The sequence below is a fragment of the Apodemus sylvaticus genome, chromosome X (genome assembly GCF_947179515.1).
Source record: "Apodemus sylvaticus chromosome X, mApoSyl1.1, whole genome shotgun sequence".
Lineage (NCBI taxonomy): Eukaryota > Metazoa > Chordata > Mammalia > Rodentia > Muridae > Apodemus > Apodemus sylvaticus.
Window position 1 is genome coordinate 27,729,820 of NC_067495.1, and position 27,965 is coordinate 27,757,784.

Sequence of the window (27,965 nt, forward strand, 5' to 3'; positions counted from 1 at the left end):
GCATAGTCAGCCATACAATCAAAATGAGATGATCACTACTTTATTAAATCAGTATAGATAGGACTTGTACAAATTGCAAATAGTCAACAACAAATAGATCTGCTTGCCCTACTAAAGACTAATATGCAGAAAATATACAAGCAACTGTTGGTGTGATGACAGAATAAAATCCCATTGCCATTTTCATCCATCTCATTTATCATATACAGAGTAATATAAACAGTATTCAAAAAGATCCATTTTTAATTATTTCTATGAGATGCTATAGCCATTCTCCAGTGGAAACATTTTTTTCTTAGGTCTTCAAAATATGAAATGTAGTTATAGACCTGACTTTATTTCTAGAACTGCTCAAATCAGTAACTAAAAACACACAGGACTGCACCTACATATTCAGTTATCAAAAAGAAAATTCTAGAATATATTGAGAGCCAACACCTTATCATTTCAGTGCTCTTTGTGGATATAATTTGGTGTCTACCACTTTCAAGCATCTTGAATATTTCTTATAAGATTGTCACTCTCAGAGAGGGGTGAGGCGCTCATCCTCAGTCAAGAAGCCATCATTAATGTGGCCTCCCTTCATGTCCAAGGGATCACAAGGGATGCCGTTTTCAATTGTGATGATGTTTTCACATTTATCTTCTGCATCCTCCACTCCAGGTGGTCCTTTGTTGTTCCTGAAAGCACATAAAAAGAGAGAGTGGAATCTAGGATGAGGAAGCTTTGGATGAATATGGTCTTGTTTGCAGCCGTGGCAAATAGAAGGGGACATACGAAGTTATGAATGCTGAAATAATTGCCGTGTATTTTCTAGGACTATAACAGGTAATGGGGTAAAAAAAACACTACCAAGATAAAAATTCTGCATTAGTGACATCTACATACTAATTAGAACAAGGAATCTTATTTAAAATACAGAATAAACTAAGAGTATAAGAATAGACATTAGTATATTACATACCTATGAATTTATTTGCATATAAATTCATACAAACAAATTGCATAAAGGAGCATGAGGAAATATATAGTGTACTGGCAACCTTTTAAAAATTAGTTCAGCCATGCAGTGGTGGTATACGCCTTTAACCTCAGCACTTGGGAGGCAGAGACAGGTGGATCTCTGTGACTTTAAGACCCGTCTGGTCTCCAGAGATAGTTTCAGAATAGCCAAGGCTATATAAAGAGACCTTGTCTCAAAAAAAGAAACAACAAAAAATAAAAAATTAGCTCTATTCAAATTCTGTAACATATGGGATTTCAATAGATAATAAATTCCTCTCATGGAATTTGACAAAGTAATACCTCTCAAATGTTGAGTGAAACTCAGATTAATGAAATATCAGCAAGCCAATTCACCTGACTTTGAAGAAAAGAATTGCTACAAACTGACTGGCTTTATTCATTACCAAACAGTTGTATTCATTGGTAAGTCTGGGTGTGGAGTTCAAAAATCACTTTGCTAATTCTATTATAGCACTCAGCTGCAACTCCAAGTCATTCCAACACTACATTACAGAGTTAAGTGTTGGATTTTCTGGTGTTCTGCCCTCCTGTGTACCTTGCTATTCCCAATTCATATCGTTAATGTTTCTTCAGAGTATTGAAAGCTATGCTGCTGGGGCCTTGAGATATCATGAGGGACTTCCCACACTGGTGGGAGTAACTCAGGTATCTGACAGATAAGGAGATGGCAAAGATTCCTTGATGATAATCAAAATGGGATTTCCTGAAAAGTCCTACGTGAGAGTCAAAGCTCTTCTTTACAGAATTCCAGCTAATCAAGAGTAATGAAAAGTCGCTACTGCTATAGCAGTTGATTCTGTTGAGGCTCATCAATAAAGACAAAACAGTTGACTAAGTGATTCTGGAAATATGATATACACATGGTCTAAAAATACCCTCATAATCAACATATGAAAAACAAAAGACAACCCATAGGTGCCTTCAAATGAACACTGAGAAGACCCCAAATACTACATTCTTTCCCCTTCTAAATTTTTCATCTGAAACTCATAATCAAAAATGCAAGTTTAAAAATATTTTATAAAAATAACTGTCCTGACCAGGCTCTGGTAACACACACTTTTAACCCCAGTACTTGGGAGGCAGAGGCGTAGAGAGCTCTGAGTTCGAGGCCAGAGTGAGTTTCAGGACACCCAGGAATACCTAGGGAAACCCTGCCTCAGAAAGACAAAACATAAGCAAATACCTGTTCCGGGCTCATTCAACTCAGGGGAATAATAAGTCAATGAATGTAGAACAATGGTTGGGTAGAGAGAGAACAAAATTTTGGATAGTCGGATGGATAGATGAATGGATGGATGGATGGATGGATGGATGGATGGATGGATGGGTGATTTTACAAACAAGTGGATAAGTAGATGTGGCTACTTATTGTAGCTACATTGTAGGCTAAGGTACTCAAACATTAGTCGAGTGTAGATGTTGAATAGAAACCATTCAAGTAGAAGAAAGGGAGAGAGAAGCAAGAAGAGAAGGGAAGAGAGGAAAGGAGGGAGACATATATACTTAGGAAATTTCATGAATCTCTTGTGTTTTCTTTCAATGGATGAAGAAAATACTCATATTCCAACCTTACTAATTAGGAGTTAATATCATTTTGCCAGATTTTGTTGATAACTTACTAAATAACTTATAATAAATAGTTGGCATTCATAATGAAAAATAAAATAGCATTCCAATTCTGTCAATCCCAATGTTATCATTTGACAGTACTTTGCCATTGTATGTGCCACTGTATAAAATGGCACAAGTAACTTTCTGGGCAATCACCAAATAGGAGTCATTGGATTTTCAACATTAACTCATAAAACTTTTGGCTTAATGCAGGGTTGGAAGTTTGGAGTTGTCTTTGCTATTGTGCTGCCTCTTCCTTGGGATGAAGACACATCACTGGCCATTCCAAATCTCAGCAATCAGCACAGACTTGGGTACACGAGACTGTAGTATGATGAGAGGATCCTCCCACCAGGTTACCTTAACCACTAAACGACCTAAAATACTCTATTTAACATGGACATGCCACCATTTTCTATGTCCTCCAAAAGTCAAAGTAACTAACATCTATAATAGTGAATCACATCACTTCCTCTCACAGTAGGCAGCATTTGCTGACAAATATGACTTGAATTGGAACACAATCCTTCACCTTAAAGAAAAGGATTCAACAAAAAAGAAAAATTCCAGATTTGCCTATGCTCCCTCTCTCCACTTAAAACATTCTCTAAAAGACAGAAGTGATTTTTCATAAAAATGAAATCCTACTGAGAAATTTATATTTATAAATGATCCTCAAAACCTCTGTAGTTTGGGCCAGCAAGGTTCCCTAGTGGGTGAAAGTGCTTGCTGCGCACATCTAATGACCTGCGTGTGATTTCTAGAATCCACAGTAGAAGACTGACTCCTGAAGCTTTTCCTCTGACCTCCACACATATACTGTGGCCTGCACACACACACACACACACACACACACACACACTAATAATAATGATAATAATACATATAGTATTTTAGTATAAAACTGATACTGTGGTTGCTTACAGGCAGGAGCTGAGCATGGCTGCCCTCTAAGGGGCCCATCAGATGCAGAGTTACACCCAACCAATGGACAGAAGCCGGGGACCCCTGTGGTTGAATTAGGGGAAAGCTGGAAGAAGCTGAGGAAGAGAAGCTGAGGAAGGCCATTAGTCTCAACTGACCTGGACCCCCGGGATCTCTCTCAGACACTGGGCCCCAACCAGGCAGCATGCACCAGCTGATATGAGGCCCCAACACATATACAGTGGAGGACAGCCAGGTCTGGCCTCAGTGAGAGAAGATACACCTAACCCTCTAGAAACTTGAGGCCCCAGAGAGTTGGGAGGCTTGGTGGAGGGGAGGGAACTTTCTCTTGGAGACTTGGAAGGAGGAATGAAATGAGGAACTGGGGGGTGGATAATAACTGGACTATAAAAAAAGATTGAAGATAATTAAAAACAAAAAACAAAGAAACAAAAAAAAAAACCAAGCCCCCCCCCTAAGATTGTTCTTTAGTTTGAAGTGAACAACAACTTTCTATAATACTAAATTTTAAACAAAGTTTGCTCTGAATTATGTCAGTCCATATGACAAAAACCTTTTGGTAGTGGTCGTTCACATCACAAAATCTCAGCACTCAGAAGGCAAAGACAGATGGCATCTGTGAATTCAAGACCAGCATGGACTACAGAGTGAGTTTGAGGCCAGTCTGGGCCACATAGTAAGACTTTGTCTCAAAACAAAAAATCTTGGTGGATTTTTGTAATGAGGGACGCACACAGTGGTGGATATTTACATACATATACATACTATCTGTGATTTGGCATATATATGCACATATACATATATGCATATAAACATACTGAAATATGCAATTTAAAGGTAGTCTGAGAAACATGGCCAGTGCCCACTGGCCAGCCAGTTTCTTCTGTAAAACATAGTTTTGTGGGGTTAGAAAAATATTGACAGGGAGCTGAATGTGTGCAGATCAATGCAAGGATCTGACCTCCTCATTCCAACTGCAAAGGAAGAGCAAACCATCAGGCATCACAGTGAACAAGGAGTAAATCAAAGAAAAATACAAACAGGAGGTGAGTTTCTCTTCTTTCAAAGGATTCGGTTCCCAACCAGAAAGAGTCAGAGGCAAATCCTCATTGAACCCTATGAAATTGAGCTGTGTTGGAGACAACTCAGGGACATCTTGTTTAGTATGACCTTGGGTCCAGTTGTTCAGTGTCTTGGTGCTCCTGGGCTTCACAAACTGCGGAGTCAGGAACTTGCTAGTTGGTAGGCATGATAAGCAGCTCAAAGGTTATCTAACAACTTTATAGCACTTCGTCACATTGCATAGCTTGTGCCATAATAAACTGATCCAGTACCCACTGGTTGCTCTTACTGAGGATAATAAAACTTAACTGTCTTTCTGGATTATACTGATTTGATGTTCTGCTAAGAGCATGAGTTCTTTTTTTCTTGAAAGGTCTGAGAAGGAAAGCTATGATGAGGCTTCCTCCTGGGAGATTTGAGGGTGGCTATATAAATTTAGAGAGAGGTGCTCCAAAAAAAGGACATGAGAAATCTCAGGAGGCCTTTGAGGGTGTTAACAGAATGTTAACCAAAATATGCTCTGTGCTGAGTATATGAGTAAAAGCAGAAAGAGTATTCATGTCTCTCTTAAAAGAAGGGCTCAGAAGATAAGTCCCAAGAATGGTCAGGAAAACAACAATTAGAGCAAACACATTTTTTCAAACAAGACAGAACTAATTATTGGCAATTGGAGCAGTCCTAATGGTCCATCTAAACAATTCCTAAGGAAAATGCCATTGGTGCTGGAATGACTTGGTAGACATTGCAGTATGGTCCTGGCTTCTCTGGCAACTTTCTAATCATGTATCACAGTAAGCAAGTTATTTAATATTAGTCAGTAACCAATATTATTCCAATAATATTGGAATATAATGGTGATAATCTCTTCATGGCATGAGTCACACTAGATACTTTCTATGTGTGATCTTATTGAGTTCTTGTTATAATGCAGTACAGATTTTATTATTCTTGTTTTTCAGGTGATAAAAACTGAGATTCAAATATATATAGTGACTTTTCTTTAGAAAGGAACATGATTCATGGAAGGAGCTGGCCTAGAACACTTTTTAGGTACACCAGCCTCTACCCAAAACACACTGACTTACTACTGCATGTGTATTTTTTATTTCTTTATTGATGATTCATTCTGTGATAGGAGCTTTAGTACAGATCACAGAAGACAAGAACATAGATAACAGAGATGGGCCCTGCCTACAAGGTGATCATAGTCTGGTTCTTAGTAATGCAGCAAGGCCGAGGACTTAAGACATAGAACCCTAGATTATCTTCACGCCTGAGCAGAGCCATTATTCAGTTTGCTTGGTTTGTTTCTAAGTGTTCTTCCTTTCCTGTAAGGTCAGTGGCAAATCAAAGTGTATTTGTGTTTCTTTAAATCCTCCCTTTTGTATAAAGCTATAATTTTCTGAATAGTTTCACATACTACAACTTGACATTCAAGCCAGATGTAGTGGCTCACGACTTTAATCCCATCTCTCAGGAGGCAGAGGCAGACAGAGATCTGTGTCTCAGAGTCCAGACTGGTCTACATAGTGAGTTTCAATGCAGTCAAAGCTACTCAGTGAGATCCTGTCTCCAAAACCAAACAAACAAATGAACTTCATATTCTTATAATTTGTATTACAAATAAAAATGTAAACCAATTGAGAAGTTTCTTGCTAATTGTTTTCCCTTGCTGTGTTTAGAAATGTACCTGTCTAAGGAGGCCTCAGAATGCCCCTCTCCTTCCCTGAGAGGAGTTACACACAGTAAAGGATTGCTACAGGAGAGAAAGATAATTTCCTCAGGGGGCAAGTTGCTGATGCCCCTGTTAAGAACTCTTCACCCGTGCTCCTGTAGGTGACCCCAATGAAACTCATTGGGCCACACACACACACCATGCACCCACAGAAAAGACATCAAAGTAAAGGGGGACTAGTTGTGAGATATTACATTCTTATTGTAGGTGGGAAAATTGAGCCACATGGAAATTAGGTAACTTGATCAAGTTCACACACGGAAGTGCCACAGTATTTGAGTTTACCTAGTTTGAACTCAAGCCCACACAACTCAGCAGCTCTGAGTGCTCAGTGTAATAGTGTCATTAAAAAAACTAACAGATTAATGCCTTGCTTGACATTTCCTCAATACTAAGTCTAAGTACACATCCCTCTTAGGCAACTTTAGCATCCCTCTCCACAGAAGCAGAACAGTAGCTCAAAGGACCACATAACCCCTTCAAATCTTAGTCTCAGTTTATGATTTTGGAACACAAAACTGTGTTCATTATTACTTAACATATAGATGAGTTGGCTAAACATTTCTTCAAAAAAAACCCCTTCATTATATTTATTTATTTATTTATTTATTTATTTATTTATTTATTTATTTATTTAGTGTAAGCATGTGTGAATGGGTGATTGTGGGCCATGGCACGAGCGTGGAAGTCAGAAGGCAACTTGCAGGAATCTGTTCTCCTCTAGCATGTGGGTTCCAGGGATCACACTTAGGTCATTTCCTTTTACCTTCTGAGCCTTCTCTGCTGGCCAAAGTTGAACATTTCATTAACTTTCTTTCTCAGGGCTTAAAAAGAAATATCTACCTTTTTAAATGATTATAAGAAGTTTTCAGACCAGGCACAGTCACACATACCTGTGTGGCAAAAGCAAGATGATCAATAGTTCAAGGCCATCCTCAGCCATACAATTAATTCTAGACCAGTCTGGGCTACATGAGACCCTGTCTCCAGAAAATGGAGTCATAGGCTTTCCCCTACTTCAAGCTGTACCCTCTCCTAATCTGTGAAACAATACTTTGCCAAAGAGAAAAATCACCACAGATACTATCAAACTTAAAACACAGAAACAATTTTGCTCTGGGAGGTTGTCATAATTGTCCTGACTGTATTTGATAGTTGTTGATGTTTTCCAGGTTTACACAAACCATGTGTCCAATCTGTTTTCCTAGTTTGAATGTGAAATGAATTTGTGAAGGCAGAGTTGTAACAACAGCCTGGCTTCTCCTAGGCAACAGATTATGATACTGTGCAGCCAATTATTATATTACTGCAGAATTTGTTTGGGAGGAGATAGTTGATCCCATCACAAACTAGCTGGAAGACCTGCAAATGGCGAGATGGTAAACTAATAGTAACAGCTAACACTTGCTGAGCACTCGCTGTATGCCAGATAGCACTTTAAGGACTCTTTCATACTGAGTCTTTTAACCTTTCCAGTTAATTATTTCCAGTACACTTAGCTTATCAGTCAAGAAAAGTTATCTATGTGCAACCAGCAAAGGTAAATTTAAGCAGAATGACTAAGACCACAAAGCCATATTCTCCTCCCAAACTCCATTTCCCTGCCTCTTTGTTTGTACTCGCATAGAACTAATGGGTTCCATGTGAGAGTGCAATGTAAGAGATCAATACTTTGAACCTAAGCAGTTCATCTGAGTCTAGTCTTTTTTTTTTAACTCCTACATTGTATTGTACTAGTAAGGAAATTGGGAATCAAGCGAATGACGTCAATTCACACAGATTTTAAATCATTTGGACCCACGAAATATGACCATCTCAGAATAAACACAACTAAGTCTAAGTGTGGATTTCACATATCGCAAGAGAATGTGTCTTGATATTTTAAAACCCAAAACTAATGTATGTGCCATAGCAAATAAGTCAGCATATCATGTCACAATCACTCAGAAAAATCAAACAAGTACCACTCGATCCTAATCTTTGGATTTAGTTTAAAACGTAGACATATATAGCACATTTATACCATAGTGTTGCCATTTGTGGGGAAAATGGAAATATTTGAAATTTAAAATGCTTCTATTAGTAATTAGAGAAGCACACAGGAAAAGTAGTAAATGAGAGAAAGGGCAACTTATCCAACTCATACCTGATTAAACGCACCCCACAGGTCCCAACTGTATATCAATCCTTTCACAAACCATGTCCCTGTGGTTTTAGAATGCCCATGAGTGCCACGTCACAGAACTTTTTCTATCTCTATATCAGAAATGAAGGTTCAGACAGGTCTAGACAGGTTTAGGAAAGGATTGATGTGGGGGGATGCTGGAAAGATGCCTCCGCTTTTAAGAGCATGTACTGCTCTAACAGAGGACTAGAATTGGGTCCCCAGAACATCAGGTGGTTCACAATTTCTTGTCCCTCCAGCCCCAGGAGGCCCCACTTTTAGTTTCTTCAGGCTTCAACTCTCATGTGTATATACCCCCCCCGCATGCACATAATTTACAATCATATTTTTTTTAATTGAGGCAGTTCTCAATTTCCTCTCAGAATTAGAGATACTTATAAACAAAAGTATATTCTCTGTTTATCATGCTGACAAATCTCGTCTCCTCTCCTTGCCACTATGTCAGTAACTGCCACTGAGCTGAAATCCCCCCCTTTGAAGCAATATTAATAATTTAGACATTAACTCAGCTTGTCTCGCCAAACACAAGAAAATGAATGCAAGAAACTGGACCCTGCATGTAAGCTGGTAAATTAAATATTTGAAAACTAAAGAAATTAAGACAATCTGGGAAACATCAAAATGTATTTCTTTCAAGAATTCTAATTTAGTGAATCTGAGAGTCAGATGAAAAAAAATAAAACACACACACACACTTTATGAGGAGATCCTGACACAGGAAGTTGGTTCAAAAGCCACAAGCACCAGGGCTCTTTACAATGACAAACACATTAGAGACTAGTGTCCATTAGTAGAAGAGAAGATTGGCCCAGGAGTTTGGTCTACAGGCCCCAGGCCAGCAATGGTAGGGAGGCCTTAAAACATTTGTGTAACTATGGACATTTGTATGTGGATTACTACCAAAAACTTAACTCCACCCATGCAAAAAGTGTGTGTTTCTGTATATCCTGCATACAAAATTACACCATAGAACTTAACGCAGCCTAGAGTCATCTGAGAGGATAAACCTCAAGAATGGCCTTTATCAGGTTTCTCTGTGGGTATTCATGTCTTGATTATTAATTCATGTGAGAAGACTCAGCCCACTCTGGCCAGCACTGTTCCTCAGGCAGATAGCTCTGAGCTGTCTAAGAAAGCTAGCTAAGCACGAGCCTGCAAATGAGCCACAGTGTGAGCCTGCAGGTAGCACGCCCCATGGTTCTTCCCTGTGAGTTTGTGCCCTGACCCTAACTTCCCTCAGTGATGGACTGCGACCTGTAAGAGGAAATAAATGTTTTCCTCCCCTATGTTGCTTTTGGTCAGTATACTAGCATAGCAATGGAAAGGAAATTAGAACATATACCTTAATCTCAAGTCTGGCTATGAAACAGTTGTATAGTATACAAGGGAGGAAAACCAGTGGGGTTGCTTCTTGGGTAAAGGTGATTATTATGCAAACCTGAAGGCCTGAGTTTGAGATCTTGGGCCCACATATATGGAAAGGGAGAAAAGTGACTGCATAAAGTTGTCCTTTAAAACACACACACACACACACACACACACACACAGAGAGAGAGAGTCATATATGCACATAAGAATAATAAAGAGAATAGAATAGAGTACAACACAATAGAGTAAAATAGTAATGAAAGGAACCTCATTAAATAAGAGACACTGGATTCTAAAACCATCAAAAGGGATAAAATTAAAATAGTTGTATTCTAAGTCATGACTTAGGTAAGTTTTAGGCATTACCTTAAACTAGTCATAAGAAAGTAGGTAAATATTTCTTAAACTATTCATTTTCAGGGCCCTGGAAAGGTGGCTCAGCAGTTCAGAACACTAACTGCTCTTCCAGAGTTCCCGAGTTCAATTCCCAGGAACCACATGGTGGCTCACAACCATCTGTAATGGGATCTGGTGCCCTCTACTGGTGTGTCTGAAGACAGTGAGAGTGTACACACATACATAAAATAAATAAATCTTAAAAAAAAAAAAATCATTCTGAACATCTTACCTTCTGCGTTGCCGGATTCCTGATAGAACCAGTAGTGCAATTGCAACTGTAACAATGCAAAATATCACACCAAATACAATAATCCAAACAGGCACAGATGGATCAATTGGGGGTGCAAGAGTGGAAGGAATTTTTAAAAATTCCAGAGTATGATCATCCAAAAAGAATGCACTGTTGATCCGGTTCCTATTCATTCTAAAAGACAATAATTGTAGAAAACAAAGACTGTGGTTAAAACATTAGATACCAAGTACAGAACTAATCTCTCCACTGCTATACCCCAGAACCTTTGAGTTCTGCCCCTACCCCATTTTATTTCTTGATATTTGAGTGAATAACAGAACTTTAAGGTGGCTTACATAAAGACAAGCTGTTTCCTTAAATTAAAACGTTTTTAAAAGTGCTTCTGTGTGACTATACACAATGACTGCTCAGGAGGCCAAAAGTCTAAAGGCATATGAAGGCAAATGTTTTTGTTTTCCTGTGGGATGGGAAATCTCGGTGTTGGTAAGAATCAGAAAGTCAGGTTGATGGTGAAGATCTATTTTGCTTTGTTTTGTTTTCGTTTTGATTTTGTTTGGGACAGGTTTTCTCTGTATAGACCTGGTTATCCTGGAGTTCTGTAGACCAGGCTGACCAGAACTGAGCAATCTGCCTGCTTTGTCTGCCTGCTTTGTCTGCTGGGAACAAAGGCGAGCACCACCATCACCAGGCTGTAGATTTTGTTTGGTAATTGGTGTGTTTTATACTTTGCATACACCTGATTTTTTCACTAGCTCTAATTCAAATGCTTGGTAGGCACATTTGGCTGTTGGCGTCAGGACTGGGCAATCATGGTCTAAAGCAGTGGCTTGAGAATCTCTGCAGCCCAGCATCCAGCCATCAGGAAAGATCTTCACCAGCAAATAAAACTCTATGCTAAGGTCAGAGGATGTTGCTCAGTGGTACATCTCCACTCAGTATGCACAAAGCTGAGTTACATCTCCAGAATCACATAAATTCACAAATCTATGCTCTGGTATGACCATTCATAGACAGGAAAGAGAACCCCAGTGGCAAAAGGATAATTTAAGTGTAATTTTAGCAAATTGGTAACGTTTTCCTTTTTAATTATCTAATCTTTTAAAATAATTGTGTTTGACACACACACACACACAGACACACACACATGCCCACACACACCCCATATACACATGGAGGTCATTGAGAACAACCTCAGCTGTTAGTTCTCACCATCTTCTTTGAAACAGGGTCACTTTCTTACTTGCCACAAAATAGGCCAGGCCAGCTGCCCCATGGGCTTCCCTAGGTTCTCTCCCATCTTGATGTAGCAACCCTGGGATGACTGACAGGGGCCACCAGGCTGCTTCTGTGCATCCAAATTCAGGTCCTTATGCTTTGTGGCAAGAGCTTAACTCGCTGAACCATCTCTCCAACCCTCATAATCAAATCCTATTTAAGTAGGAGAATGAAAACCTTTTCCCCCAAAAAATGAACATCATTGCTGAGCTATGATTAGGAGAAGGAAAACTTGTTCTGTGCCCTCATTCCATCTCCCTGCCTCATTAATCTTTTGCTGCTATTTTGGTTCACACCGGGAACATACACTGTCACCTCGCAGGTAGACTGGAAGTTCTAGTCAGGTACAGATAATATCACCTCCGCCACTGAACTCCTCCCCCTAAGGATCAGACAAGATTTAGCCTAGACCTGAGTTTAATTACTTCAGTCTTCACAATAGAGCTATGACACTTTTAGAACCAGTTATTCATGTCTACACCTCAGTCCATACATGTAACTACTCTAGTGCAGATTTTAAAATTACCATGAAAATGGTAACAAATAGAATAAATATGACCATAGTATGTCATCTGCCTGTATAAAAATGTCTACCGAGACCCATTATTTTGTATGATTAATATATGCTAATAAAGTTTAATTCAACTTTTAAAAATCACTGTAGATAGGGTAGCAACGTATTTGGGTTTGGTTCTTCATTCTTTCTGAGTTAATATTTCAAAAGGTTGCACAATTGACATTTGAGGTCAAATAATTTCTAAGGGAGGTTCTGTCCTGTGCATAGTAGGGCGGATAGCAGCATTCCTAGCTTCTGCCTGCTTAGTATGGGTGGTGCCTCCTTCTCCTCCAGTTGTGATGAGAAAATGTGTCCAAATGTTATCAACCATTTGTTACCCTGAAGGCAAATTTCTACTGGATGAAAAGTACTGATCTACACCAATCTCTGTTGGAAATGAAGTGAATGGAATAGTTGACACCTTAATCAGTGCATCACGTATAGAGTGAAGTGAGATCTCTTCAGTATCTATGGAAACTCATTGGGGAGTTGATAGATGGATCAGCAAACAGCATATATGGGGAGGATTACCTTATGGCTGACTGTACTTCAGCTGCAGGAAGAGTATGATTTTTGGAAGGGTCTGTGACCACAAACCAGAATGACACCCTCTGGGTTATGTTGCAAAGCAGGACATGGGAAATTCTGCAGAGATGGGAGAAATGCGTTATAAGAGTATCATCATAAATGGCATGAAACTATTCACTCTGATGTGATTACCATCACTCGAGGGATCTTAGCTATGTGTGAGAAGTCATTTCTACCATTGGAAAGAATGTCTTAATGCCTTTAATCCCAGTATCTGGGAGGCAGAGGCAGGTAGATCTCTGTAAGTTTGAGGCCAGCCTAGTCTATGAGTGAGTTCCAGGGCAGCCAGAGCTACACACACAAAAAAAAAATGTCTTGGGGAGAAAAAAAGAAGATAAAAATTCAGTTTATGAACGGATTTAAGGTCTGCTCTACAGGACAAAACACATGCCTAGTACTGCAAATCTGACCAAGAACCCTTGGTGGGGAAGCTCAGCCTGAACCCAGGAGTGAAGCTATTCCTATTATTTTGCTAAATAGACACAGTACCAACTGCTCTCTAAGTTTGTAGCCCTACACTCATGAATCATACCCATAGATTATACCCATAGATTAGTGCAGCTCTCAGACCTCACCAAGAGAAGATTTTTTTTTTGTAAAATGGATAGCTGTTAATGCAAAAACTCACAATTGAAGAAAGTACAGAGAATGCATGTCAGTGGGATACTTAACCACAAGGAGATATTTGCATTACCCTCACCCTGGGGCTCAGGGACTATAGAAGAGATGGCCAAAAGACTGTAAGAGGTAAGGGATGTCTGGAATGAAACTGTATCTTCTGGACATAATAGGACTACTATGCTCATGAGCTCATGATAGCCATATTTGCCTGCACAAAACTGTACAAGATGGAGCCAATCGGACTTTTAGCACAGACTGGGAGAAGCTCACAGACCCCTATTTCTAACATAGAAGCTATTAGCACGTTGATAGCTTCTGGGAGAAAGTCAGTTTTCTTTAATGCTATGGGCTTTGGTTGGTTCATCACATAGTATGTTGTCTCTACACCATGTCTCTACACAGGCAACACAAACTAGACTTGGTTTTGTTTTTAAGAGGACACAAAGTTGAGAAGGGGGTGGAGATGTGAGAGTGAATCTGGGAAGAACTAGAGGGAGAAGCAGGAATCGGGTGGTGGTAACAGTAATCAAAATACAAGATAGAAAACTTTCAAAGAGGCCAGTTGGTGATGGCACATGCCTTTAATCCCGACATTTGGGAGGGAGAGCCAGGTGGGTCTCTGAGGAGGCCAGCCTGGTTGACAGAGTGAGTTCCAGGACAGCCAGAGCTACACAGAGAAACCTTTTCTCAAAAAAGCCAAAATAAGAAGGAAAAGAAAAGAAATTTCAAAAATCATATACTTGGGGATCATTCCTCAAAGGATCTGCCAAAAAAAAAAAGAAAATAAGAAAAGAAAAGAAAAGAAAAGAAAAGAAAAGAAAAGAAAAGAAAAGCATGACTTGGAAGTAGAGAGCATGAGGGGAGTTCATTGCTCATCACCTAGAGGTTCACGCCCCTTGCTTCCTCGGGTGTACCCTCTGTCTCAGCAGCAGAAGGCTCAGTGTTTTCTCATCAAGTCAGCAGATGGCCTGCCTGTCCATTACCTCACATCAAAAGCTGCTTCCCACTCTTCAATTTAATAGCTGCTCTATCTCTCCTTGTCTCTCACTACACCAGCTTTGAGATCATCAAAGGGCGCCTTCCAAATGTACTTTGGAGGGTAAGGTCCACAAGAGGCGTGCACTGTTTTTATACTGCCTTAATTAGGCCCCCAAACACAAGCACTACAATCACCAACAACTCTTAACCCCTAAATCCTAAGTCACATGCTTTTCTCCTGAAAATTAGAAATGGGGAATGCTCTATTCTCTACATACAGGTAACTAATAAAAGTGAAAAGAGAAACGATGTCAGTGTTCAAAGACATGAAAATAGTTACAGGGATGGATGAAAGCTGAAAATTGTAGGAGGGGCCACAAGGCTGGTATTACAACGTCAATCCTGCTTGCTGTTAGCAATTTCCTAAAGAAGAAAATTGCAAAAGCATGAATGTGTGTCATGATCATCCATCCCACAAGAATGAGACACACACCCATCACCTTCATAGCCAAGACCAGAATCTTGCTTTCCCTTACAAGAAACCTTCAAGACTGTACTATTGAAAGCTAGCAGTCCTTTGGCCAGAAGCTATGTATGGAAAATTGTCTCTTGTCTTCATTTCGGTGTCACAAAAGTAGAAGCAAGTGCCCCTCTGCCCAGAGCTAAGTGTCTGGGACCAGCAAAAGAAAGCAGGGGGGATAAGCTCCCTGGTCTTCCATGCAGCGTCAGTTCCAGCTGCAGCTGCTATACCACAAGATGGCCTCTTGCCAGCAGGTTCCAATCTGGAGGGTAGGGAGCTAAGGGCAAAGGTTCAAAGTGGGCCCCTTGCCATTCAGAGAGCAGTCACCTAGTATCAGCTAGCTCAGGTATGGTCCATGTAGGTCTTAACAATATAGGGTTGTTTTCCCTTTATTGTCTAAGCCAGTGCTTCTCAACCTGTGGGGTGTGACCCTTTGGAGGGGGTTGAATGACCCCTTCACAGGGGTCACATATCGGATATTGACACCACAATTCATAGCAGTAGCAAAATTATAGTTATTTAGTAGTAATGAAAGTAATTTTGTGGTTGGGGTGTCAGTACAACATGAGGAACTGTATCAAGCATTAGGAAGTCACTGATAAGGAGTAGCAGCCCCTAATGATATTGTCTATGGTCACCTATCTGGCAGTTGGGTAAGCAGGGGTCCCTGGCCTCTTTTTTGCTTTGCTTGTGCCCTAAGCCCACCCATCAGTCCCTCTAGTCCTCTGTGCTTCACTGGCCAAGTCCTCAGTTGTGGGGAGGGAGACTGCACTCTAAAGAGCTCCCATCCATCTGTCTCCCTTCTATATGGGCAACTGAGTAGGCACTGGCTCAGGCACCTGGACGTAAATGCAGGTGGGCAGAGGGTCTTTCAGTGGCACTTTGCCAGAATGCAGGGACCCTTCTCAGGCCCACATCTGAATTCTGTGATTGAGACCTGGAATTCAAGGTCCCCTTGCCTCAACTTCACCAGAGCCCTCAGAAAGCTACCCACTCTGCTCCTAGTCCAATCTAAGGTCCCTAAAGACTGCCCCTGCAGCTTCATCAAAGGACTGGTTGTGCTTGCCTTATGAGAAGGAAACAGAACCCCAAGACCAGGCCATCTGCCTTCAAGCTGATCACCAGAAACAGAGTGGCCATATAGAGTAGAGTTTATCATCTTTTATTCTGAGATTATCATTTATTTCTCTCTAGGGCTACATCATGGTTTTCTGCAAGAGGTACTGTTGAGGCTTGGGGCTAGAATTACATCCTGTGCCTTAAGGCAGCATTTTGGGGATCTCAAGCAGTAGACAAGAGTAGTGACAACCAACTGGGGTCTCCAGGCATTTCAGTAATCACTGGCATAAGAAACCAAAAAAGTAATGAGAGAGAGAGAGAGAGAGAGAGAGAGAGAGAGAGAGAGAGGAGAGGGAGAGGGAGAGGGAGAGGGAGAGGGAGAGGGAGAGGGAGAGGGAGGGAGGAAGAAAGAGAGAGGAAGAAAGAGAGGAAGAAAGAGGGGAAGAAGGAAGGAAGAAAGGAAGGAAGGAAGGAAGGAAGAAAGAAAGAAAAAGAAAGAAAGGAAAGAAAGAAAGAAAGAAAGAAAGAAAGAAAGAAAGAAAGAAAGAAAGAAAGAAAGAAAGAAAGAAAGAAAGAAAGAAAGAAAGAAAGAAAGAAAGAAAGAAAGAAAGAAAGAAAGGGACGAAGGGACGAAGGGACGAAGGGACGAAGGGACGAAGGGACGAAGCAAGCACTGGCTGAGAACCACAAACCAATTCTGACCTCTACTGGCAAGAAGCTGTCAAGTTTCATCTTCCAAAATGTGTGGCTCTGAATAATAAGTAACAAAGATACAAATCTGACCCCAATGAAGTAGGTAGGACATGTGTGTGTGTGTGTGTGTGTGTGTGTGTGTGTGTGTGTGTGTGTGTTTTCCATTTTTAGGGAGGTGAAGACTAAGGAAACACAGGTGTACTTTTTGTAGCCTGAATTAGACTGACAATAATTTCTGTTATTTGGCTTCACTATTAAGCAAAATATGTAAAATGGATTTTAAATGAGAGAGTTTAAACTTTTTAATTTGCTTCTAATTTCCAAGATGCATTTAACTCTTATTTATGTGTCTGAATGAGTATATGCACTTGTGAGCAGGTACCTTCAAAGCTCAGAAGAGAGCATCCATTCACCTGGAACTAAAGTTACAGGCCAAGGTGAGCTGCTGGGAAACCAAACTTGGGTCCTCTGGAAAAACAGGAAATGCTAATAAATGCTGAACCATCTCTCCAGCCTCCACCCCAAATTTAAATTTAAATAATACCAAGTACTGGCAAGGTGCACAGAAATGGAATCCCAAGAAGCTATGAAAAAGCCAATTGGTCAAGTCACTCTGGAATGTTAGAAGTATTATCCAGAAGATGGACTGTGGCTCCCTCAAATTCTTGCATCTGCACACACATACTCCGAGACACTGATGAGGATAGTCTTTGTATCAGTCTTCATTGAAGCACTGAAACAACATAGGTGTTTATCAATAAAGGGGAATGGATAAAGTAACTATGGCACATGCCTTCAAAGAAATATTTCTCCATATACTGCTAGAAACAATGAAGCCCAATCAGGCCAGGTAATTCTGTCATGGGGAAAAGCGTTCATATTCTCTTAGCAGTGAATTTGACTTCTACTTGGCCTCCAGCTTTGACAATCAAAAATGTTTCCAGGTATTGCAAAACATCCTCTAAAGGGCAAAATAATCACTTAATAGAAACTGCTGAAGTAGAACTATACATTTTTAACAAAAAGATAGGAGCTGGAGAAATGGATCACCAGTGAAGATACTTGCAGCTCTTGCAAATGCCTATAGTTCAGTTCCCACTGTCCACACCAAGCAGCTCATGCCACCTATGGATTCAGTTCCAAGGAATCTGATGCCCTTTCTGGCCACTGAAGGCATTCACACACACACACACACACAAGCTAAATAATAAATAAATACATATATAAATAAAACTATTTTTTTAAAAAAAAGATGTGGTGGTGGTGGTGGTTGTAGTGAGCATATTTAATCCCAGCATTCAAGAAGCAGGGGCAAGCAGATCTCTGTGAGTTCAAGGGCAGCCTACTCTAAAGAGTGAGTTCCAGAACAGTCAAAGGTACACAGAGAAACCCTGTCTCAAAAAAACCAATAAAAATAAAATAAAATTGAAATACTCTCAGCACAACTAAACACAAATCCTATATTTTCCGAATTTTATATATAGATGGGCCTAATGGAACCATGTGAATTTATTTTAGCAACCACTCTGAACAATGATTGATTGATTTTCTTTTGTTTTGCAATCATGTATATATGTGTGTACTAAAGAACCATCCTGCCTCCACCTTAGGCTTAAAAGCTATCTTACAGTGAAGACAAACTAGGTTCGTTCCTGTTTCTGAAGGATTAGGCTATGCCCCACCTGTAACCTTAACTACAATGGATTCTGTACTGTCTGTTCCAGGAATGACGATCATGTCTCTCTGTTTCATAAAGCTGTTGATAACCATCTTGCAGTCCTGCCTTTGTTTCAAAGGGTTAGATGACCATCTCTGACTAGCTAGTTCTGCCCACCTTGGGACCATGTCTTTGTTTCAGGAGGGGCTAACTTATTATCCTTATGTTCTGCTCCTGTAACTCCAACCTATTTTGCCTGCCAAATCCCCATATGGAAATCTCCTATCCCTCAGCTATAAAAGTCTTGTCTTCCTTACATCAATTCTGACCTCTCTAACCTTGCCTGAGGGGAAGGCAGCCCACGTACATGAATTAAAAAAAAAAAATCTTGCTTTAGTTAATTTGGTCACGATGAATTGGGTCTGTGGTCTTTCTCCTCCCATCTCAGGGATTAACAGTACCATCTTATGCCAATGCCTATGGAGGTCAGAAGAAGGCATTGGGTTCCCTGGAACCGAAGTTATGGATAGTTATGAACAACCCTTTGGGTGCTGGGAACTGAACCTGGGTCCTCTGCAAATGCAGTAAGTGCTTTTAGTTGTGCTTTTAACCACTGAGTCATCTCTTCAGCCATTGACCCACAATTTTTATAAAAAAAATATATTAACATCTACATAAATGTCTTCTTTCAGCAACTCACTAAAAAAAGCCACAAATGTTCCCTCTGCCTCCTTAAATGTATGAAGCACTGACCTGTAGGCAATTCTCTGTAAATTGGCTCCATAGCTATTTCTCATCAATGAGGCCAGAAAAAGCCAAGGGTGGTAAGAATTAGGTTCTTGTTTCTGAAAATCAGGACTAAAAATGAGCTGCCCTGCAAGCACGAGACGGGTAATCCCCTTACCTTTCCATGGGCACAAGAACACATTGTTCATTTTAGGTCACAAGACTTATCCTTGGATAATTAAGTAGAGCAAGAAATCCATTATGTGCTCTACACTACTTAGAAAGAGAAAGCAATGCCTGCAATGGACTTCTACCTATCTTGCTAAAAGTGATAAATTATCTTAAAAGCCAACATTTGTATGATACGTAGTTAAATATCTGCTTGCCTGAAAACTAGACTAAACTTCTAGCTAGCTGATAGCTTCCTTGAAAACAACTTAGAACACTTTGAAATTCCTGTTGCAGTAAATCCGGCTTAAATCATTTGGAACGTGTACCCCAAGCCCAGGCCCAAACACCTCAATAAACCAACGGAAAGAGTCAAATTAAAAGTGGGAAGCAGAAAAGGAGATTTATTTTATGCGGCCACACTGGAAGAGAGACTATGGAACCCAGAGAAGCCCCAAAGTCAATCTTGGAGGCCCTAACATGAGATCAAAGTTTACATAGAGGGCCAAGGATATGCACATGTAACAGCATCTGTCAAGGTGTGGCCCTGCATTTTCCTTCTTCCAGCATGACATTTCTGGGGAAATTCTCATTTCTTGAGAGTCATTGTTTTTTGATAACAAGTAGTCAAATTGAGAGGTATGGGTCTGTTTGCTTATCTCTACATCTGTCGGGCCTGTTCACGTACACAGCAGGCTTTCAGAACAGAGTATCTACTTCTGTGGCTACCACTACAGCACCGGAAGGAAAAATGTGTTCATCACACCATTGTCACCTTTGGCATTCACAGAAAAAAACTTAACTGATCTAGTTCTATATTTTGGTAGATTTATGATATGCAACAAAACTTCTATAGAGCCTGGGTGACCATTGAAAATTGAATCATCTTTCAAGACAAAAAACAAACGAAACAAAAACTAGATCTGATATGCACAGACCACCACAATGTCTTGGCTTCTGAAGGAAAACATTCCAAAGGTGAATTCCTCCAACTCTGAAATGTTGCACAGCTCATTACTATGCCCAAGAACAAAAACATTTGGTTGAACAAAACCATGAACCAGAGGAAATGCAGGCACATCAGGGGAGTCAAGGTGCCAGGGACACAGCAAAGTGCAGCGTTTGCTGACAAGGAGAGCTAGTACCAAAGAGGTGTTTAGCATTATCCCCAAGAGATAAGTACTTTCTTTCCTTTTGAATTTTTGTAATGCGACCACCTTGCTTTTATTTAGATTGATTCTAATTACATGTATGTGTCTGTGTGATTGTTTCATGCATGCAGGTATCCCCACAGAGACCAGAAGGGGACATCAGAAACAGAATTCATGTATTCTGCAAGAAAACTGTACACCTTTCACTGCTAAGCCCTCTCCCCTTCTCCCTTATTTTTATTTTTAAAAATTATAATGCTAGGAGGTGTAGAATGGACGTAATAATGGATGGATATGATCAAAAACTGTTGCACAAATGTGTGAAATTTTCAAAGAATAAATTTTACATGCCATTAAATATTTTTTCTTTAAAATTTGGTAAAGCATGAAGAGAATTTAGGGCACACCATTTTCTCATTTTTCTATATACTTTCTTAAAAATTGTCATTGTATAATACATCATCATCATCATTATTATTATTATTATTATTATTAGCAGCAGCATTATTATTATACATATATACAAATATACATGTGTGGAAATTGGGGAGATAGCTCACTTGTTAAAATGCTTGCCACATGACCATGAAGATCTGAGTTTCAAATCACTCTCACTAAGTGAAGAAAGGAGGCAGAGACAAGTGGATCTTGGTGACTGTTAGCCAGCCAGTCTAGCAAATCCTTCATCCCCAGTCTCAGTGAGAAACCCTCTGTTAGAAAAATAAAGTGGAGAACAAGAGAGGAAGACACCCAAAATCAAACTCTGGATTTCACACATATACACACACATACATGCATGTGCACATGCAGTCACATATCATATACAGACATACACACAAAATTACTTTAAAAATAAAGGGTAAAAAATAAAGGGGAAAAGATCTTTAAATATGCATGTGTGCATACAAATGTACATTTCTTGTGTTTTACCTCCTCAAAATCTAATCTTCCATTTCTTCATATATACATAATATATATATATATATATATATATATATATACACACATACATACACACATGCACACGCGTACACACACACTGAAATAGGGTTTCACTATGTAGGCCTAGTTGACCTAGAACTCACATTGTAGACCAAGCTAGCCTCAGACACTCAGCGTCTACCTCTGGAAAACTGCCATTAAAAGGTGTATACCATCACACCTAGCTTCCTTTTCCTTTTTTTTTTTATGCTCACATCAGATATTGGAAATCTGAGAGAAATCAACTACTTGCTATCCTCTGAGCTCTGAATTATTGTAAGAGTCACTCTTTAGTAAAGCACTTAGAGCTTGGAGATAAAAGGACTTGTTGGAGACTATTTAATCCCCAGGCAAATTTTTCTTCCTAATCTTAAAAAATATCCTGAAAGTAAAACAAGAAGAGGGTAATGCATGCCTGTAATTCCCAGTACTCGGGATGCTGAGACAGAAGGATCAGGAGTTCAAGATCATCTTCAGCGACATAATGAACTGAAGGCCAGCCTGGGGCACATGAGACTATCTCAAAGCAACACCACCACCACCAATCCTGAAATGAAAGAACTTCATCCATAACTGTCTTTGGTCGAGCTGAACTGAGACAGGTATCATGTGCTTGGGTAACACATAGCAGGCTATGCAATACGAAAAATACTTCCGATCTAAGTGCTCGATCTAAGTGCTCCTCGACTGTACGGAGCAAGTACAGCCTGACACTTCTACGAGGAAGCAGCCCAAGGAAAGCCTGGTGGGAGCAGACAGGGCAGGCATGCTCACACATGCTTTATCCAGCCCACCAGTCATGTCACCTCACAACTGGAGGCACGGGAGACGGGATAGAGAGCCAGCAGCAGTGGGAACCTAATCACAAAGAGAAAAGGAAAGAATCTCTACAAATAAAGAAGATACATTCAGGAGAGTAGGGAACAAATGTAAAACTATTACAATTGCCCAGGCATGGTAGCAAGCACCTTTAATCACAGCGAGACAGGGCAGGCAGATCTATCTCTGTCAGTTCCACACCAGCCTAATCTACAGAGCTTCAGGACAGCCAAGGCTACATCATGAGACCCTGTCTCAAAAACAAAACAAAACAAACAAAAATCCCACCATCACAAAAACTATTTTTAAAAAGTTTGTACTAAGTACTTTTACGAAAGTTAACAAAATATATATCAATGTGATGTTCATATTTTGGCTACTTTTTAGAGGAGAATAGATTTCTTTGATATTACCTAGCTCTCTGCAAGAAAAATTATGTGTACAACAGAAACATGGAAAGCTTAGGACATAAAATATGCAAATACAATTTTGATCATGGCCATTGATAGACATTACGCACTGAACTAAGGGAATATGATAGAAATTGTAAGCTGAGCTCCATTGTGAACGTTTAAAGGATTCCATAAAAATGCAGGTTTCAGGCTTTTGCCTGTTACCCCAGCACTTGAATGGCTGAGGCAGAAGGATCATCACAAGTTCCAAAACAGCCTGGGCTCCACAGCAAGTTCTAGGCCATGAAAGTTTACATAGAAAGTTACAAAGCAAAGCAAGGGCTGGAGAGATGGTTCAGCGGGTAGTGATAGTTGCTGCCAAACCCGAGGGCCTGATTTCATCCCCCGAACCCATAGAAGGAAAGAATCAACTCCACGAGATGTCCTGACTTCCACTTGCATGTCATGATGTACGTGTGTATATTCACACATGTAAACACACACACACACACACACACACACACACACACAGAGTAAATAAATAATAAATTCAAAAAAAGAAAGCTGCTGGGCCCTTAAACTGGGGGAGGGTACTAGATCATGTTCAACATAGGAAATGAAAATACTGTATTATCGTAAACAGGCACTTGAGATTTCATGCTGCTGGCTTACTCTGTTGCTTCTCTGTTGGGAACTTTTCTCATGGAGAATGCCACCATTGCTCTGAAGAGATATTCTTCATCCGTGTCCCAGACATACTGAAAGAAAAGGGAAAGTAGACGTGGATGGGATGGGAAAGAGTCCACTTGGGGGTGTGGTTCATCACCCTCCCTCTCCTTCTCTTTATTGCCCACCTCCATATGTTTCTCATGCAGCAGGGATCATGACAACTCACATTCTTATGCATCCTATTGGGTACCTCATTCTAGCACATCATGAAAGTATTGTTAAGATCTGGGGTCATACTGAGATAGAAACGTATTTTATCATAACTGCTTTTGCTTTCTTAGATGGCTGAGGAAGGGACAATATGAAAAATAAACGATCCTAAACAACAACAGAAAATGTGTCCCCTGGTTACCTTCTCTATACATGAAGGATATATATATATATATATATATATATATATATATATATATATATATATATAATCTTTCCTAAATAGCTTCAGGGTCTAGTAGTGGTAGAAGCTTACAAAAGCACCCAGGAGAGTGGGGTAAGAGATTTGAGGCAAGCTCAAGGCCAGCTTGGTCTATATAGAGAGTTCCAGGCCAGCCAGAACTGCATATTGAGAGCTTGTCTAATAAAAAATTAAACATATAAGACCAGGGGGGTGGCTAGCAGTTAAGAGCACATACTGTTATTTCAAAGGACCTGAGTGCAGTTCCAAGCATCCAGGTGGCTCATAATCACCTGTAATTCCAACTCTGGGGGATCTGACACCCTCTTCTGATCTCTATGGGCACACACAATATATATGTATATATGGATCTTGGAAAAGATATCTTAGTTCCTCTTACAAGATGAGCATGAGCTCTCCCAGCAGGAGTATGGCTTAGGCCATGAGTAAAGCTCACAGCTCATGAGATCTGGAAAACACTAACTAGGTTGCTTTGTGTTGGGAATTAAGCAGGGAGAACCAGCTTGACTTGAGGGGAAGACTAAAAGCCTGTGTGTCTATCAGTCTCTCACATTTCCACTATGGCTTTCAAAGTGTTTCCGAGTAGTTTTCAGGCAAAGCAAGCAACACATATAGAAATTTTAAAAATGATGTACAAGTGAAGAATGATAAGGAAAGAGTTACTTAGAATTAAAGTTCGGGCTTAATACCCAAAGACCAAAATAGCATCCAAAAGAGACATCCACAAGGCCTGTAATACTTTATGTACCTGTTGTCCAGGTATCTGGCATACAGACAGTTTATGAGTATATACAACTGAATGCATTGTTAGAGCACACTTGTGACTTCATGGACCACACAGTGCATATTAATTGCATGTATTTATCTGTCGTCTCGGATTCCTTCCTTCCTCACACTTCTACCAAGTCCTCAAGTCTCCCAGGTCATTTTACTTTCTGCCTACATCTAAGAACACTGAAACCTCACATTTTAGTTGAATAGTCAAAAGTAACAAGAGAGTCACAAAAATGGAGCTTGTTTAATTTTAAATTCATGATGCCCTACCCTCAATTTCCCTGCTCACCTCTTAGCATTCTCCCAAGTTCTTTGTCTTAAGACAATTGTCTATCCCAAGACTGCTTCAAACTTCCTACAGCTCCCGGCCTCAATCATAATACCTTTTCTTCCACTTCAACTCTCACTGGATGCTTTTGGTTTTATAGTCCCTCCAATATCCAAAGCAGAAACCAGGGACTTTCACTTGCTAGGCAAGCTCTCCACCACTGAGCTTAATCCCTAACCACTGAGTTTCTAATTTTGAAATGATGTCTCAATTTAGTGATTTAAATTCCCTTGACCGCCTAAGGCAAAGAAACAAACCTTCCACCACCACCATACATCCTAACCACTTCCTCTCCTGAAGTACCAGACATTTTTCTCCTGATAATGACTAATCCCCATGAGTGTGCTGGGAATGCCTCCTCTTCTCCCTTCTCAGACTTGCAACAGCATCAGTTTCTTCTATGTACTCAAGTCCAATTGGAGCCTGTCCACTGACTTTTATTCAAGCTCAGCTTGTTTCCACTAAACCAACAGTAAAAATCCTATGGCTCTAATTGATCTTCTGACTGCTAGCTCTCTCCAACCTCTCAGAGCCAGACCTCCATCTCCCTCCCCCTCACAGGGTCTTATGTATCTCAGGCTAACAGGGTAATGAAGAATGAAGTTCTGATCCTTCCGCCTCCATCTAATAAATGCTAGCAGGCCTGACTTACGGAGTGCTAGAGATGGAACTCAGGGCCTCACACATGCCAGGCAAGTCACTCTTCCAGCTGAAGGACAGTCCCAGCCTCCTGACCCAGCCTCCAGACCAAGCCACAGTTCTTACAGGAGTGACCTATACTTCTGCATGCTCATCCCCAACTTACCCTGCTTATTTTATCCCCCTCTCCAATATCTGACTTTTCCATTCTATATCTTTCCAAAAACAGCTCCCGCTAAACTCCTCAACCTTTATATTGCTTCACAGAACGAGCTTAGCCTCTCAACAGCATTTGATGCTTTAAACAGTTCCCCTGTCTTGAAAAACAACCCCCCCCCCACCCGCTGTCAGCATGGTGCACATTCCCCCATGCAGTCCTCTTTTTTCAAGGTCCTTAAATGCCATGTTCTTCCTCAAAGCTTCCGTTCACTAAGCTCCTTGCGATTATTGCTCTATTCACATGTGACAGCCTTCTGCCATCCTTCCCTCCTTCTCTGTTCTGTGTCTGCTCATGGTTACATTAGACATTGCACAAGTGCCCGGGACAGAAGCTCCCGCTGAGGCCAGAGCCCTGGATACTTCTTCCTGCAATACTTCTCAAGGCTACACATTTTTATTTGCTTTACTGACTATTTAATGGACAATTGACTCTCTCACTACTATAAGCTGAGCAGGGAACGGACAATTCCAGTGCCATCACATCCCTAACATGCAGCCAAATCTAAATATTCTGTGATAAGAGATCTTATACACTGCAGTCAAACGCTCTGGATTTGACTCTCCTGCTATTTACTGTCTTGAGATCTTCAACGAGTCACATATGTGTTTTTTCACCCATCCAATCAGAACGTGTATACCTGTACTCAAAGGGTAAGGGCTCAGAAGTGATAGGAGTTTAGTGCTGAATTGCTGCCCACCTTGCTTATTGGATTTGTGTTACAGTAACTTTATGTCTTTGGGAATATGGAGTCTCCACTTAAACATAAATTGTTAGATCTTCTAAAAACTTTAATAAAGTCTGCTACAGTCAAATGCACACACACACACACACACACACAAAAGATCCCCCACTAGGAAGTAAAATAATGCCTTAATAAATGTTTATTTTATATGCTATTATAACAACTATTACTTATCAGATGAATAATGAAAACTCTGGCAGCTAATTGGTCAGTTGTCAAATCCCTTTAGCGATCTGGGTTTCGTTCGTTTGTTCGTAGTACAAAGCATTAATATCATCTACTAGTCTTTTAAAGATGCAGAGTACATCGGGAAACTGACACTAAAATTAGATGATGGCATCTTCTTAATTAAATGGCCTTTCCTACCCTTCCACCCCTATAGACTCTGAGCGTTCTAAACTTCTATTATTTCAAGCACAGTCTCCATACTGTCACCTTCATAGATGGGAAGAATTGAAGCTTCACATAGAACTGGACAATTCTGTACTATGAACTATATTGGGAGCACCAGTCTTTCTTTCTGATGACTAGAAAACAGACTGATAACATTTAGATGCTCACAATAGTGAAACACAGACATAACCTAGACAAACACATCTACATCAGACCAGACCAGACCCCCTTTGCTCCGTGTTGCTAAATTGAGTTTTTCAAGTTTTCAAAACTGTTTTCTGTAACACAATTTCCCCACGTATTTTCAATCACTCAGTACTGATTATGTACTTTAAGCAAACTCATTCTAACAGTGATGTTACTGTAATCTAGCTTTGGCAAAAGATCAGACATGAAGAATCAGAGAAGCCATCTATTTGAAAAATCCCCGAGGCTATTAGAAAACAAAACTTGAAATGAGCCAGCAGGTGTTCTACTTACTGCTTTATCTCCAAGAGCTGTTCTGATGCTAATTCTTACTTTAAAGGCATTTTCTGCATCTGCCAGAGAGAGGAAAAATAGAAAAGGGGGAAAAAACAAAGAGCAGTAAATTAGGATAAACAGTGAGAAAAGGGAGCATGATATATCCTAATGTTTAACAGCCCAGATGAACAGAACAAAGAACTACAATTAATCTGTACCAATGCTCCTGCAACTTTAACCAAAAGCCTATAAAATCATCTCCATTTTCCCTTCAGATTCCTAAAAGTCACTGGTTCAACTTTCAAGCTGCATGTCCAAAGACTTAGGAAAAAAATCATTCTTTTTTTTTCCTCCACTCTGACTTCTCAAGCATTTTGGAATCTGTTAATTTATTTTTTAAGTTTCAAGGCTACGTACCTGGATGGCAGAGTTCAGCGTGAACAGTAGTCACCAGGAAAAAGAGTGCCCACAGCATTCTTTCAGAGTCGCAAACAG

The 27,965-nt window shown here is 40.2% G+C and overlaps 1 protein-coding gene across 1 annotated transcript; it reads right to left on the minus strand.

Annotated features, from left to right (window-relative positions):
- Positions 1-390: 390 nt before the first annotated feature.
- Cltrn (collectrin, amino acid transport regulator) lies at positions 391-27,947 on the minus strand. Its single transcript, XM_052171685.1, has 6 exons — positions 27,888-27,947; positions 27,489-27,547; positions 23,444-23,529; positions 12,950-13,063; positions 10,564-10,758; positions 391-680 (listed from the first exon to the last, which is right to left on the minus strand). Exons 1-6 carry the CDS (start codon positions 27,943-27,945, stop codon positions 524-526), a joined length of 669 nt encoding a protein of 222 aa, XP_052027645.1. The 5' UTR covers positions 27,946-27,947; the 3' UTR covers positions 391-523.
- Between the last annotated feature and the right edge of the window lie 18 nt (positions 27,948-27,965).